At 35.6% G+C, this 14,854-nt stretch overlaps 1 protein-coding gene across 3 annotated transcripts in view; it reads right to left on the minus strand.

The window, feature by feature from the left end:
• CERT1 (ceramide transporter 1) overlaps positions 1-14,854 on the minus strand; it is a 132,171-nt gene that overhangs the window by 13,280 nt on the left and 104,037 nt on the right. For 2 of the 3 annotated variants that reach the window (XM_024130721.3, XM_024130673.3), the window contains 4 exons: positions 14,691-14,777; positions 11,884-11,976; positions 11,303-11,380; positions 4,916-5,011 (listed from right to left, as the gene is read on the minus strand). In XM_024130721.3, the coding sequence (XP_023986489.1) occupies positions 4,916-5,011; positions 11,303-11,380; positions 11,884-11,976; positions 14,691-14,777 (354 nt within the window). The remainder of the gene's footprint in view (positions 1-4,915; positions 5,012-11,302; positions 11,381-11,883; positions 11,977-14,690; positions 14,778-14,854) is intronic. The other variant, XM_024130626.3, reaches the window with a different exon arrangement.

The raw sequence follows: 14,854 nt of genomic DNA on the forward strand, positions 1-14,854 counted from the left end.
TTAATGCACAGAAATCTCCTGCATTCCTATACACTAATGATGAAAAATCTGAAAGAGAAATTAAGGAAACACTCCCATTTACCATTGCAACGAAAAGAAAAAAAATACCTAGGAATAAACCTACTGAAGGAGACAAAAGACCTGTATGCAGAAAACCATATGACACTGATGGGAGAAATTAAAGATGATACAAACAGATGGAGAGATATACCATGTTCTTGGATTGGAAGAATCAACATTGTGAAAATGACTATACTACCCGAAGACTACAGATTCAATGCAATCCCTATCAAACTACCAATGGCATTTTTCACAGAACTAGAACAAAAAATTTCACAATTTGTATGGAAACATAAAAGACACCAAATAGCCAAAGCAATCTTGAGAAAGAAAAACGGAGCTGTTGGAATCAGGCTCCCGGACTTCAGACTATACTACCTAGCTATAGTAATCAAGACAGTATGGTACTGGCACAAAAATAGAAATATAGATCAATGGAACAGGATAGAAAGCCCAGAGATAAACCCATGCACATATGGTCACCTTATTTTTGATAAAGGAGGCAAGAATATAAAATTGAGAAAAGACAGCATCTTCAATAAGTGGTGCTGGGAAAACTGGACAGTTACATGTAGAAGAATGAAATTAGAACACTCCCTAACACTATACACAAAAATAAACTCAAAAAGGATTAAAGACCTAAATGTAAGGCCAGACACTATAAAACTCTTAGAGGAAAACATAGGCAGAACACTCTATGACATAAATCACAGCAAGATCCTTTTTGACCCATCTCCTAGAGAAATGGGAATAAAAACAAAAATAAACAAATGGGACCTTATGAAACTTAAAAGCTTTTGCACAGCAAAGGAAACCATAAACAAGATGAAAAGACAACCCTCACAATGGGAGAAAATATTTGCAAATGAGGCAACTGACAAAGGATTAACCTCCAAAATTTACAAGCAGCTCATGCAACTCAATATCAAAAAAACAAACAACCCAATCCAAAAATGGGCAGAAGAACTAAATAGACATTTCTCCAAGAGAATATACAGATTGCCAACAAACACATGCAAGAATGCTCAACATCACTAATTATTAAGAGAAATGCAAATCAAAACCACAATGAGGTATCACCTCACACCAGTCAGAATGGCCATCATCAAAAAATCTACAAACAATAAATGCTGGAGAAGGTGTGGAGAAAAGGGAACACACTTACACTGTCGGTGGGAATGTAAATTGATACAGCCACTATGGAGAACAGTATAGAGAAATTGAGTTATTTGTAGTGAGGTGGATGGACCTAGAGTCTGTCATACAGAGTGAAGTAAGTCAGAAAGAGAAAAACAAATACTATATGTTAACACATACAAACGGAATCTAAAAAAAAAAAAAAAAAAAAAAAAGGTTCTGAAGAACCTAGGGGCAGGACAGGAATAAAGACGCAGACATAGAGAATGTACCTGAGGACACAGGGAGGGGGAAGGGTAAGCTGCGACGAAGTGAGAGAGTGTCATGGACTTATAAATACTACCAAATGTAAAATAGATAGCTAGTGGGAAGCAGCCACATAGCACAGGGAGATCAGCTTGGTGCTTTGTGACCTCCTAGAGGGGTGGAATAGGGAGGGTGGGAGGGAGACGCAAGAGGGAGGAGATATGGGGATATATGTATATGTATAGCTGCTTCACTTTGCTATAAAGCAGAAAATAACACACCATCATAAAGCAATTATACGCCAATAAAGATGTAAAAAATAAAAATAAAAAAAACCCAAACATGTTAAAAAAAAAATCCAACCCCCAAACTACAAACTTGAAATGATGTTTTACCAATTAGCTGCTTTTTAGAATTTTATGTATGAAAATATACTTATGGAACATAAATATTCTGCCAAAAAGTTTAAAATTTCAAATTATTACCACATAAAAATATTTACAACTACAAATCCAAGGTAAACACCAACTATGAAACATATGCATATATGATGAATGACTAAATTACTGTGAGTTGTTGAAAGAGCAAATATATCAATTTAAATTAGGCATTATTTACTGAACATTCTCAAAGACCATTCAACATGGCTAAGAAAGCCAAATAAAGCTAGTTGGAACATAATCTCCTTAGGGACAGTGACTTAAGGCAGCAGCTCTGGTCAATGCTGTATCCCCACCATCTAGAACAGTATCTGAAACACAGTAGGCACTCAATTATTTGTTGAACCAATTATGGAAAGCTAAAATCGCTTAAAGATCAATGATATCTTGCTTTTAAGTACTGAGGCTGCAAACCTAAAGGTCTATCTTGCTTTAAATACTGAGACTGTATACATAAACTGCTGAACAAAATTAATTACTTCAAAATTATAGAGGGTTTGCTACTTTAGACAGCTCTGTAATAAGTTCTTTTGAAAAATGAATAAACATGTTATCACAGGGAAAACCAGCTCTCAATTTATGGAGTGCCTATGGTGCCAAACACGGTGAGGCATTTCACATTATTTTTCTTTTACAATCTCTCTCTCCGAAGTACCTTTCCTTACATACTTATTCATGTTATTGGGACTGATATTTTCCCAGTCATGGAAACTGGAAACTCTAGACTTTTGATTCCTTCCCTCACATTTCATGTAGCTATTACTAATCTTCTATAAGACATCCCAAAGCCTGACTTTTCTACTATTGGATACCTTTTTTTTTTTTAATTTTTATTTTATTTATTTTATTTTTGGCCGAGTTGGGTCTTTGTTGCTGTGTGCAGGCTTTCTCTAGCTGCAGCGAACGGGGGCTACTCTTTGTTGCAGTGTGTGGGCTTCTCATTGTCGTGGCTTCTCTTGTTGCGGAGCGTGGGCTCAGTAGTTGTGGCGCATGGGCTTAGTTGCTCTGGGGCATGTGGGATCTTCCCGGACCAGGGCTCGAACCCGTGTCTCCTGCATTGGCAGGCGGATTCTTAACCACTGTGCCACCAGGGAAGCCCTGGATACCTTTTTTAGGTAAGCTTTCATGACCTCATACCTCACTCTCTGAAGTGGTTTTCTTGGTCTCTAGTTTCATTCCTATCAGCCTAGTCCTCCAAAAATGTTACTTTGTGTACAATGGCTAGCCTACTGCTACAGACAACAGAAAATTCTGTTTAGTGGGTTATTTTACACTCCCCATAATCCAGCCCCAATTTCTCTCTCTCTAAAGTTGTAGGAGAACTTTTTCTCTACCACTCACTCCACGTGGAAGACCATCATCTAGACTATCACTCCTGGTTTCTCTTCACCCTTTCACTTCCTCCTCCTTGGGAGGAAATGGGGACATCTGAATGGTGAGCACAGAAGGAAGACTAGGCAGGCCTGGCTCAACCCCTTCTCCTGTGGACAGGATGTATGCTGGTCTGCTTTGGGGGCTTGCTCTTGTGGGGGAAGGCCTGGGACTATCCAGCTATGTCAGAAATATTATGTTTAGGGGACTTCCCTGGTGGTCCAGTGGTTAAGAATCTGCCTTCCAACGCAGGGGACATGGGTTCGATCCCTGGTGGGGAACTAAGATCCCACATGCTGTGCGCTGTTAACTACTGAGCCCCCAAGCTTCAACTAGAGAGCCCATGTGCCGCAACTACAGAGCCCACGTGCTCTGGAGCCCGTGTGCCACAACTAGAGAGAAGCCCACGCACCGCAATTAAAGATCCTGCGTGCTGCAACAAAGATCCCATGTGCCACAATGAAGACCCAACACAGCCAAAGATAAATATTTTTTAAAAATACTATGTTTAATTCTGGGGTAACATATTAGCAAGACCTCATGGCAGCTGGTCTTCATGTTCTCCAATCAGCTTATCAGAATTATAACTAACATTTTGGTATCTCATTTGCCTATCTCCTCTATCTTATTTCTTAATTTCTTCTGTATTCAGGAGGAGAGGAAATCCCAAAATCTAATATTGTATCTCACTTGCTAGAATAATTTTGGTCAAAAGTCTACACAAAACTCCTGAATACAAAATTTGCTTTGAAGTTTTTGCTCATGTTATATTTCTTTTCTAAAATGCCCTCACCTCACCTTTGTCATAACCTTGTTTCCATTTCTAGACATAGTTCAAATGCTCCTCAGTGTAAAACAATCTGTCTCAAATCAGAGATCTCTTTCTTTTCCAATTTTTCTCCACTATTCACTTGTACCTTTCACTCACTGTTATCCAATGGAGCTAAGTAATCTTTTAAATGTCAATATCCTCTTTCTCCAACCAAAGTTTCAGCTTGGAGGGAGTCTTATTAAACATCTCTTTATTGTTAGCATAGCACCTTGGGCATGAAGTAATCCAAAGTTCAACGCTGCTGCTTTTCAACCCAGCTCTCAATCTCTTGTTCCTTGCTCTTACTGTCTTCTGCGTTTAGGGATATGAGCAAGATTAGCTAAGCAATGTCCAAATATCAAAACAAGATGCAGTGAGAGAAAGACCAAGAAGTGAGGTACGGACCAAAGAGTGAAAAAAGTGACACCTGGGCACAACATTTAGTATATTACAAGAGAGAAATATCCGAAGAGAGAGCCATCAGCTAATTATGACCTGTTCATATTGAAACCCCCAAACTATTTTCTCCATGGCCTAGGTAAAACAAAGGGATCTGTGCACAGATTTATATTATGATCATAAAGAAATTATGTAAAAACTAAACCAGGGAAGCAAAAGGACATTTTATTTCTCAATATTTAGTGCTTCTTTGATCACATGTAATAATTTATTTAAAAGAAATTTTTAAATGCTATCTTACTTATATCAATAGTAATAATATAGTATGATTGCAACAGGGCTGCCATTAGCAACCTACAACAATACACTGGGAATTATATCAATAGTAATAATATAGTATGATTGCAACAGGGCTGCAATTAGCAACCTACAACAATACACTGGGAATTACCTTCATTTCTCCTTCTTCTACAACCAACTGCCAATTGGCATCTCCACCCACATCCTGTAATGAGTAAGTCATGTGGTTCTGCACCATCTCTTCAACCTTAAAAAGAAAAATAGAGCCATAAGAATCCTCCTCCAATTAACAGCTATGTCATAATCTCTAAAACAGAATGGTATTCAGTTTACTTCAGTTCAGAAATGATGTTCTTAGAAAGCTAAGCGACCAAATGCACAAAGGTTAGTAGGTTTTATATAGTGTTGAAGAGTTTTAGTCCACATTCCAGATATCATATCCAGGTTAATGACAGGAAGGAGAAATGCGGGGAAGGAAGGTGCTTCACTCTAATAACATACTGGCCTAATGTGCATCAAGTGACCAAAAAAATAATTATTCCTTCATCATAAAATGCATCCTTACAGAGATAATGTCTTAAAGCATAAAATTATGGAACATTAAGGGTAAAAGGGGCACAAAGAGATGACCTAGTCCAATGTTCCTATATTTAAGACTATATAGAGATATTAGAAAGCTCGTTATTTGTCAACATTTCTCTACAAAAAGGTAAGAAGATTTTCGTTATTTCACTGATAAGCTCTTTTATCATGAATATAAGCCAACTTAAAAAATAACCAATCCCTCTATATATTTGATTCCAATTTCATTGTTCTAAACTCTTTTAGGGACAATGCTAATAATCATACACGCAAAGATTTGCAAATTATCACCTTTTATTATCATTCTTTCTAAATTTCTAATTAAATTTCTTTTACTAAATTTAAATTGCAACCTCTGCTTTTAACTATCAACTTAGCCCTACCCATCTTTTATAAGCAAATAAGGTCAAACAGTTCACACTCCCAGAATCCTCAATCAGATTTATTGGTAAGATTTCATTTAAGTGGTCTTTGGAAACCTTCCTAGTATGAAACATATTTTTAAACAGAACTGAAGTGACAGAAAGATCATCTCTGAAGGAACTGGCACCTTTACCATCTACGCATAGACACTTAGTTTCTAAGTTCTATTTTCTAAACTTTTACTCATAATTTTGTTTTACCTAGTAATATTATTAAGAGAAGGCAGAAAAGAGTTGAAAAATACGCATATTATATACGTCAATTTAAAGATTTATTCCTAAGTTTAATTACTTATTTTACATAAAGTCTATTGCATTTGTCAGGGAAACATAAGAACCAGGTTTACATGTGTTTTGAAATAAATACATGAATGCTTTTGGGGGCAGAGATCTTAAAATTATTCACCCTGGGGATATAATTTTTCTACACAAAAGATGTTATCAATATGTTATTGTGATGTGTAAACCAAGTTTTCTGGACTTCAGAATGCAATTTTGGTTACTGAAAGTAGTTATGGCTTTAAGTATCTCTTTAATTGGCAATGATCACCAGAAAAGTTTTTGATAAAAATGATTATGCTGAAATTCTACAATCTAGTTTTGTACTAAATAAACATTACATAATATCTTATTTCTTTATTCATAACCTTTAATGTGAATGGTGCTGTGTTAGAGACTTGAAAGAAATTTTAAAACATGACTACTAGTACCTCTATAATTTTATAAAGCCTTAATTAGAAAACATAACTTCAGAGGCTGACTGCAAAAAACCTTTGGGCCTCTAAAATTTTGAAATCTGCTTTGAGAGGGTAAGGATAACTAATGTAGGACTCCAAGTTACAAATAATACATACAAAACGTATTTTATTACCAAAAGAGGAAGAACAAAGAAAGTCCCAGTTAGTATGCATAAATAAAGCCTCAACAGTAGCGCTGGCTTGATTCATTTGTCTGTGTCACATCATGATTGGGAAAAAATTTTTTAATGATTTTTAGATCCCAAGATCTTAAAAAAAATCTTCAGATCTGAATACATTTGTACTTTTAGGTATGACACTGGGAGTTAAGAACACCCATATTGGTTATGAGATTAGAGGCAGAAAGAAATGTTGCCCCCAAACAGGCCCTACTTTAAATGGATTACTTGTGAAAGAAGAATGTTAAGGATTTTATTCTGCTAAAAAACAAAGAGAGTTCTGTTTTAAAAAAACTTTAGTGCCATTTAGCTCTTTTGTTGAAAAATATTGCAGGTAATTGTGTTTCTGTTTAGGAGATTATTCCTAAATTAGTTATTTCAAATGTTTGAAAAATGAGGTGTTTTTGATTTATGCTTTGGTGCAAAAGAAACCAGATTCCACAAATATAAATTGATAGAAGGTAACTTAAGTTTGAAACAATGTACAGTAAATGCATTCAACATTGTCTTGCTAGATAGATGAAAGAATAGTTACCACTGCATCTATGGAAAAGTTTTCAGTCTTTTGTCCTCATTTACTTCCTTAAGAGGGCTTGAAAAAGTCCAACAGAGAAACAAACAAGATGTATTCAGTACTGTGCTCCTAGGAAATTAACGAACCTATCGAAGTACCCAATTACTGTACTAACCATGTCCGCAAAGTCTTCATCAAGGAATCTTTATCCATTATGGTATATTCCCCAAGGTAATAACATTAAGGTTAAAAAGAAAGATAATACTGGTAAAATTTCACTATTATGAATTTTATGTTAAAATATGCAGTAGCCAATGTTACTATAGGGGCAATGACCTGGGCACATGTGACCACACTCACATTTCAGATATAAACCTAAAGATGCTCCATTTACTGTTTTCAGTTACGACTCTATATCAAAAATAAGTGGGAAACTAGGGACCATTAATTGGATGACAAGAATAAACATATGCCAAATTTTCTACCTTATCAGGTTCAAAATTTGATATACTAGAAAATAATGTTACTAGAAACATCTATCACTTAAAAAAAAAAAGGCTGAATTTTACACTAAGCATAATTTCAGGAATCATGCCCTTGATTTTTTTGCACCTTACATACAGCATCTTCATACCAAATGAACTATGAAAAAACTGAAGACAAAACAGATTTGAAATAGAGGTGATGGCACTCCAATTCTTACCTTTTCTTTCACTTCACATTTGAATCACTCAGTATGCCATTTTAGGAGGCTAGATCTAATTGGATCTTTCTAACATTATTAATATAGAAACTTTAAAAGAAAATTATCCTTTGATGGTACAACAAAATTGTATTGAACAAAAGTCTCAGAAGGGCTCAAACAGAGCTTGGATCCCTTTTTCTTACTCATGTGAAAGGAATACAACTATGCTTATTGCTACAGAGTCATAAAGGGATCTGTTGGATACAATAATTTATTAATAACAAATTAACAGTGTACTGTTAACCCAAAAGAAAAATGGTCAAGGACATGAATAGCCAATTCACTGAAAAATGCAAATCGCCAAGAAGAAAAATAACACTTTAATTCTATCAGATTGGCAAATATTAACTGAATAATAATATTCAGTGTCAGTATAGCAAAAGAAAACTGACCTGGGAGTGTAGATGGTTCAACTTTTCTAATGAACAGTTTGGCAATAAGAATAAAAAACTTGGGTGTGTGCATGGCCTTTGTCCTAAAAATTCTACTTCCAGAAATATATTCTAAGGAAATAATTGGATAAGTGTACAAAGATGTACATACAAGGATGCTGTATATACAAGTATTCCCATGTAGCACTATTTATTAAATAATAGAGACTAACTGAAAATAAACTAAATGTTCAATATTAGGTGAGTAGGTAAATCTAGTATGCATACCCATGTAATAAACAAGGAGATCTAGACCTATATTTACTGATGGGAACATGGGCCTAATTATATGTGTGCTTTAAAAAAACAAAACAGCTAGTTACAAAACAGTATATATAGAATTACCTACTTTGGTAGAAAAAAAACAATTATTAAGGTGTGTGTAATTATCAATATGTGACTGATTTTATTTAACTTACATATATGTGGAAAAAGGATATGCATAAGAATATTAATAGTGATCTAGTAATTTCATTTTATTTACTCTACTTTCTAGTTCTGCTAAATTAGCATTCTATTACTTATATTGATACAATAAAAAAGGGAGGGGTAAAATAAATAATTACCACAACAATGATGTTACTATGGACAAAAGTGGGAAAAAGCTTTAAGCAGAATTGTTTTTGCAATGGTGATGCTCATCATATATTAACCCACAGATGTACCACCCACCCTTTGATTTCCTTTTTTTCTTTCCCCCAACTAAGGATGCTTTTTATTTCCCTTTGATTTCTGAGGTGACATCTTTAGGTGGTAACTGTTATAGAAATAAATGTGGCCAAGAAGATCCATTTATAAATCTAAGTCCTTCCTACTTCCTATACACTTTCATTAAGAGCTACTTCATTTCCAACATCTGTCCATCAGACAGATACAGATTCATGTGTTGCTACTAATTTCCTAGCAGAGTCACATATTTTATTTGAAGTTATTTTCAGGGCATCTCTCAGCTCTATATTTAAGTATACTACTCAAGCAGGACTATGACCATTATTTCAACAAGAACAAAACAGTCATGAGCCAAGGCTTATAAGTAAATAGCAAAGCCAAATTAATCAATAGTTAACTGCCAGAGCCCAAGTCTGCTAATGACAACAAATACTTTAGCAAGGAAAATAAATACTTGAAGACCTCAATGTTGTTTTCCTTCATTTCCTCTTCTGGAATATAAAACAGTAGAATAATCAAAAGTTTAAAAACATAATTGGATCAATAACGAGCATCATACATTAGAAAAAAACTACTAGAAAGATTTTTCTCAACTTATATACACAAAAGTTTCACAGAAAATTAGGTAAAGAAGCTACAATTTGACAGTCTTATAAAAATGTGGATACCTGCTTCTCAGTGATATTTCACCTGTATTCAAAGGCTTTCAGCTGTTTTAGATATCTCTCTAGCTAAGGCCCAGGTCTGGGTTCTGAAGCCCTAATTCTTAGGCACCTATCAATGGCTCAAATTCTTTTCTTGCTCTCATTACATTTTAAAATATTTATAGCCTGTATACTTCTATATTTTAAGGGAAAATGGTGACCAGTACTGATGTCTTTTAGTTAGTCTGTTAATTTATTATCTTAATGCAAGGTGGAGCTTAATTAAGAATAAACCAAAGTCTCCCAGTATAATCTAGTTTGGTCAATGATTTATTGTGAGTATAAGTCACTATTTTAAAAGCATACATAAATGAATGAGCAACAGGTAAGAAATATTGTAATTAATCTGGCTAAGGGTAATTTCTGATGAGGAACTGATCCATCTCTTTCTCAAAAATGTTCAAGGAAAAAAAAAGCTGCAAAAGTCAGAAAAAAATTTAAGTCTTATACTTAATTTTCTTCTTTATTACATAGTTGAAAACTAATGTAAATTTTATTTGTATGCCTGTTTTAAACTGACTTAAAAATTTTTTTATTGGAACACTCTGATAGAGAAAAAATAATGTAGATAATTTTGATTAGCTCAAAGAAATAATATTATAATGATAAAAGCTCACTTACGGAGCACTTACTACATGCTTGGTTCTAGCTTTATCACATTCCTAGCTAGATGACAGAAGCAAAGCACAGAGGAGTTAGAAAAGTTGTCAAACATCATGCAGGAAACCAGATTTAAACTTGGTCATTTTGACTATAGAGCTCAGGTTCTTAACATACTATGACATATTGCAATCCAATAAAATGCAAACACCATAAAAATACAAAGTTGAATGGCAAATATGTGAAGATTAAAAAAAATTTTTTTAACCTAATGCTGATGCTAAAAAAATATTCCTCCATTGATACTTTGATTTTATTATGAGGGCAGAGACTGCAAGCATCCAGCTTCCTGTCCTAAATTCCTAACCCGTGCTGATACTAAATAATTTAAAATCAATTTCCATAGATTTATCATATGGACTAGAATACTCATTTCCAGGGGTAATTTGCCAAAGCAAAACGCAACCTGTTCAATGAAGCTTAGTATAATGGTAATGAGACAAATTTTATTTAAAAAATTATTTCCCTGTTGAATATATTATGAGATATTTTAAATTAGGTTAGAAGTAAGGCTTGAAACCTGCTTTAATGCTATAACATATCCTATAGACCATGTCCACAAAAGTTGCTGAATCCTGTCTGAAGAAACAGATATCACAGGATAGTTAAAAACCAGGTACCTTCTACTCGTTTCAATTCAATTTGAAATCTTTCAGGAGTATCTCCTATATGGCGAAATTCCAAGCTATTCACAATAGAGGATACAAAGGGCACATGCAAGCCTGACAGAGGAACTATGTAGCAGATAAGGAAGGCTTTCTTTAATGCTTGATGTTACTATTTAAAATTCAAAACCAAAACAAGTGGCCTAACCAAAAGATTTCTAGGAACTGGGAAAGCAGGCTGAAATATAGCACAGAAAGACTCAAGTTCACTCTATACATTCATACAGTACCTGGGAGCTGAATCTGTGAACATCGTCAGAGGCACTGACTAGATCAATGGAAGACATGGAGGAAGAGCGACTATAGGGCTACCAGAGACAGACAAAGAAAAAACCAAGTAATCAGAACAAAGGCACAACAGAGCATTCAGTACCAACTTCCAAACACAAGATAAAGAAAGAGAGAACAAAGCACTATATGAAACAAGCTCAGCAGCAAGTGCTGACTTCATGCACCTATTATGTGTTATGCTCCAAAATCGAATGCAGTGCTTCCAATAATACAAAATAATACTACTTAACCCCAAAGGAAAAAGAGATCTAAAATCACTGGCTACGCTTCTGGTTAACTTTGGATAAGCCACTCCCTATTCCCCCACCCTTCTTTCCCCCTTAAATAAAAAAGAAAGAACATTATGTTCAGAAGATTTCTAACAGTTCTGGAGGATGTATATGGAAGAAAACATGTAACACCAAAAAATCTCATTACTTAAATTCAAGAAAAGGAAAAAGACTTTATATAACAGGATAGTTTCGTCAACAGTGAAGAAAAATATAGCATATACTTTTAGTAAACTGTGACATTAGCTTACCTTTTGGACAAATCTATGAGTCCCCACAGAAGAAAAGGCATCTCCAGATGGCATTGATGTAGGCCAATGTAACCTGACCTTTTCACTCTGTGACTAAGAAAACATATAATGTTAAATGGGAAGGTTTCGAAGTGTATTTTGCAGCTTAAGAATGGATAATATAACGTTTAATTACTGAACACTTTAGTACTTATAAATATTTGAATTATGAAGTTACTCTAAAGATACAAGCCTTGCCAAATCTTGACACTTCATGTATCCCAATTTTCTTCTTTTGGATTCCATAGATACTACCTTAGACCAAGGATTAGTTCTTTTATTTTTGCTCCCAGTCAGAATTTCCAATACCAGCATGGCACCATCTACCATGAATCAACCTTAACACTGCTACCAAAATAATTTTCTTATCCAAACTCTGGCCAAATTATTCTAATCATTCCACGTCATCAGGGCCCTGGAGGGCTGTATCATTTGAACCAATAATCATTGTTTGCTTCAGTTATGTTCAAAAAAACATATCATGTATATCTCTGTCTCCTTTCCATGAAGGTATTCTGCATTCATCCCATCACCTCACTCTTGTTAAGCTGCCACTTAACCTCTTGCCTCCTTCTCAGCTTGCCTAGTTTCTTCTCACTTATTCAATAAATATTTACTAAATATACTGTACCAGAAACTATGCTGTATTGTGTGTGTGATTATCTTTGTCATATCAACGTGCCTGGCTCTTAGGCAAAGAAAATCATAGTCTGTTTAATGATTTTTTTTTTTTTTTTTTTTGTGGTACGCGGGCCTCTCACTGTTGTGGCCTCTCCCGTTGCAGAGCACAGGCTCCGGACGAGCAGGCTCAGCGGCCATGGCTCACAGGCCCAGCCGCTCCGCGGCACGTGGGATCCTCCCGGACCGGGGCACAAACCTGTGTCCCCTGCATCAGCAGGCGGACTCTCAACCACTGCGCCACCAGGGAAGCCCCTAATGATTTGTTTTTATCTACTAGAGTGTCAGGAATAGACTGATATTAAATGAGTTGATCACCCTGTGAATATTTCTTTTTTCTAAAGCATACAGAAGTTTTTATTGATTCTCTTCAACTCCAACTCAACCACCATATTGATACTCAGTGGAGGAGCATTTTAGAGCCAGAAGGGATGATCTGAATCATCTTGTCCAACTCCTTGTTTCACAGATTAGAAAACCAAGGCCCAGAGAATTTAAGTGATACGTTTAGAGCTACACAGTTACTGGCAAAACTAAGACTAAATTGTCTTGACCTCACAGTTTGCTCTTCTTCACGAAATAACACATCTTAGATGAAAGCAAAAGCGGAAACAATGAAGGGAAAAAAAACCCCAAACACCCCAAACACCCTAAAAAACCAAATACAATGATGCTATTTCAGATATTTTTGGCATCCAAAATTAGAACTTATTTAGGAACTGAAAGTTCTATTGAGTGCTGTGTAGCATCTTTTGGGTATAAAAAAATGAGCAATAAGCTTTTATAAATTAATGTGACAAACTTTTCATCACTGATAAAAAACAGGGAAAAATAATCATGAAAAGCAAACAGCCACTATTGCAGATGACTCACCCTCGGATAGATAGATCAGTAAATGGGCATAATAGCCATGACTGCCTTAGCAATCAGAGGGAATAAACAAGCCAATTTGTCTATGCAAGTTAATTTGTAGTATAAGACTGATACACATATGATTTATTTGCAAGATGCTTAAAGTCTTGAGAAGAATAACTAAAATTCATCTTTAAGTACCATCTAGTGGTAATATATGGTAACTGCATTGTTGCAGAATTAAAGGTAAAGGATCAAATTAATCTTGAAACTAGAGTTAAAGGATTTTAGAAATGCCTTCCTTCAATTTCCACAGAAGGAGCTGGGTAAAACTGCTGTGAATTTAATGATGAAAAAACACTGAGCAAAGTTAAAAGTGAGGAAGTAATTAAGGTGAAGGTAGTGAAAGCAATAAATGAGTTAATAATAAAAACTGAATGGGGGGCTTCCCTGGTGGCGCAGCGGTTGAGAGTCTGCCTGCCAATGCAGGGCACGGGTGTGTGCGCCCGTGTGGGGGGAGCTCCCACGTGCCGGAGAGCCTCTGGGCCTGTGCCATGGCCAGGTAGTGAAAGCAATAAATGAGTTAATAATAAAAACTGAATGGGGGGCTTCCCTGGTGGCGCAGCGGTTGAGAGTCTGCCTGCCAATGCAGGGCACGGGTTCGTGCCCCGGTCCGGGAGGATCCCACATGCCGCGGAGCGGCTGGGCCCGTGAGCCATGGCCGCTGAGCCTGCGCGTCCAGAGCCTGTGCTCCGCAATGGGAGAGGCCACAACAGTGAGAGTCCCGCATATCGCAAAAAAAACAAAAAACAAAAAACTGAATGGTACTAACATAGAAGAAAAATAAATTCTTGGTCATCTTCCTTTTGAACTCATATGGCACTTGGTGGTGAAGAGAAATTCAAAGAGACCGTTTTACTCTGAGCAAATATATACTTTGGAGCAAATACATACTTTGTATTAACAGAATGATAATAAGGTTGGATACTTCAAGGGGAACAGGCAGAATATTTCCACTTAATTTCATGTTAATTATGCATGCTAACTTTAAACAATCATTAGTCTTCTTTCTATTGCTTGGAAATTGGTCAATAAAGTGACTTATAAAGATTATTCTACATTTGTGACTCACTGTAGACAAGAGTTCATTTTTAGGTTATTAGGATCATGATTTCAAATTCTATTTATATGAATAACATACATCAAGGATTTTAAATAATTTTTAATAATATACATACCTGTTCTTCTATTTTATCTTGTCTGTCAAGAGCAGCTTCAACAGCATCAAAGAATTCTTCCTCATTAATCAAACTGTTTGGGCCTTCCTATTCAGACATACAGGAAAAAAAAAAGCTGTTGATTCAAGAAAATAGAAAACACTGATAACCCTGGCATTAACTCT

The sequence above is a fragment of the Physeter macrocephalus genome, chromosome 8, assembly GCF_002837175.3.
Source record: "Physeter macrocephalus isolate SW-GA chromosome 8, ASM283717v5, whole genome shotgun sequence".
In the NCBI taxonomy this organism is placed as follows: Eukaryota; Metazoa; Chordata; class Mammalia; order Artiodactyla; family Physeteridae; genus Physeter; species Physeter macrocephalus.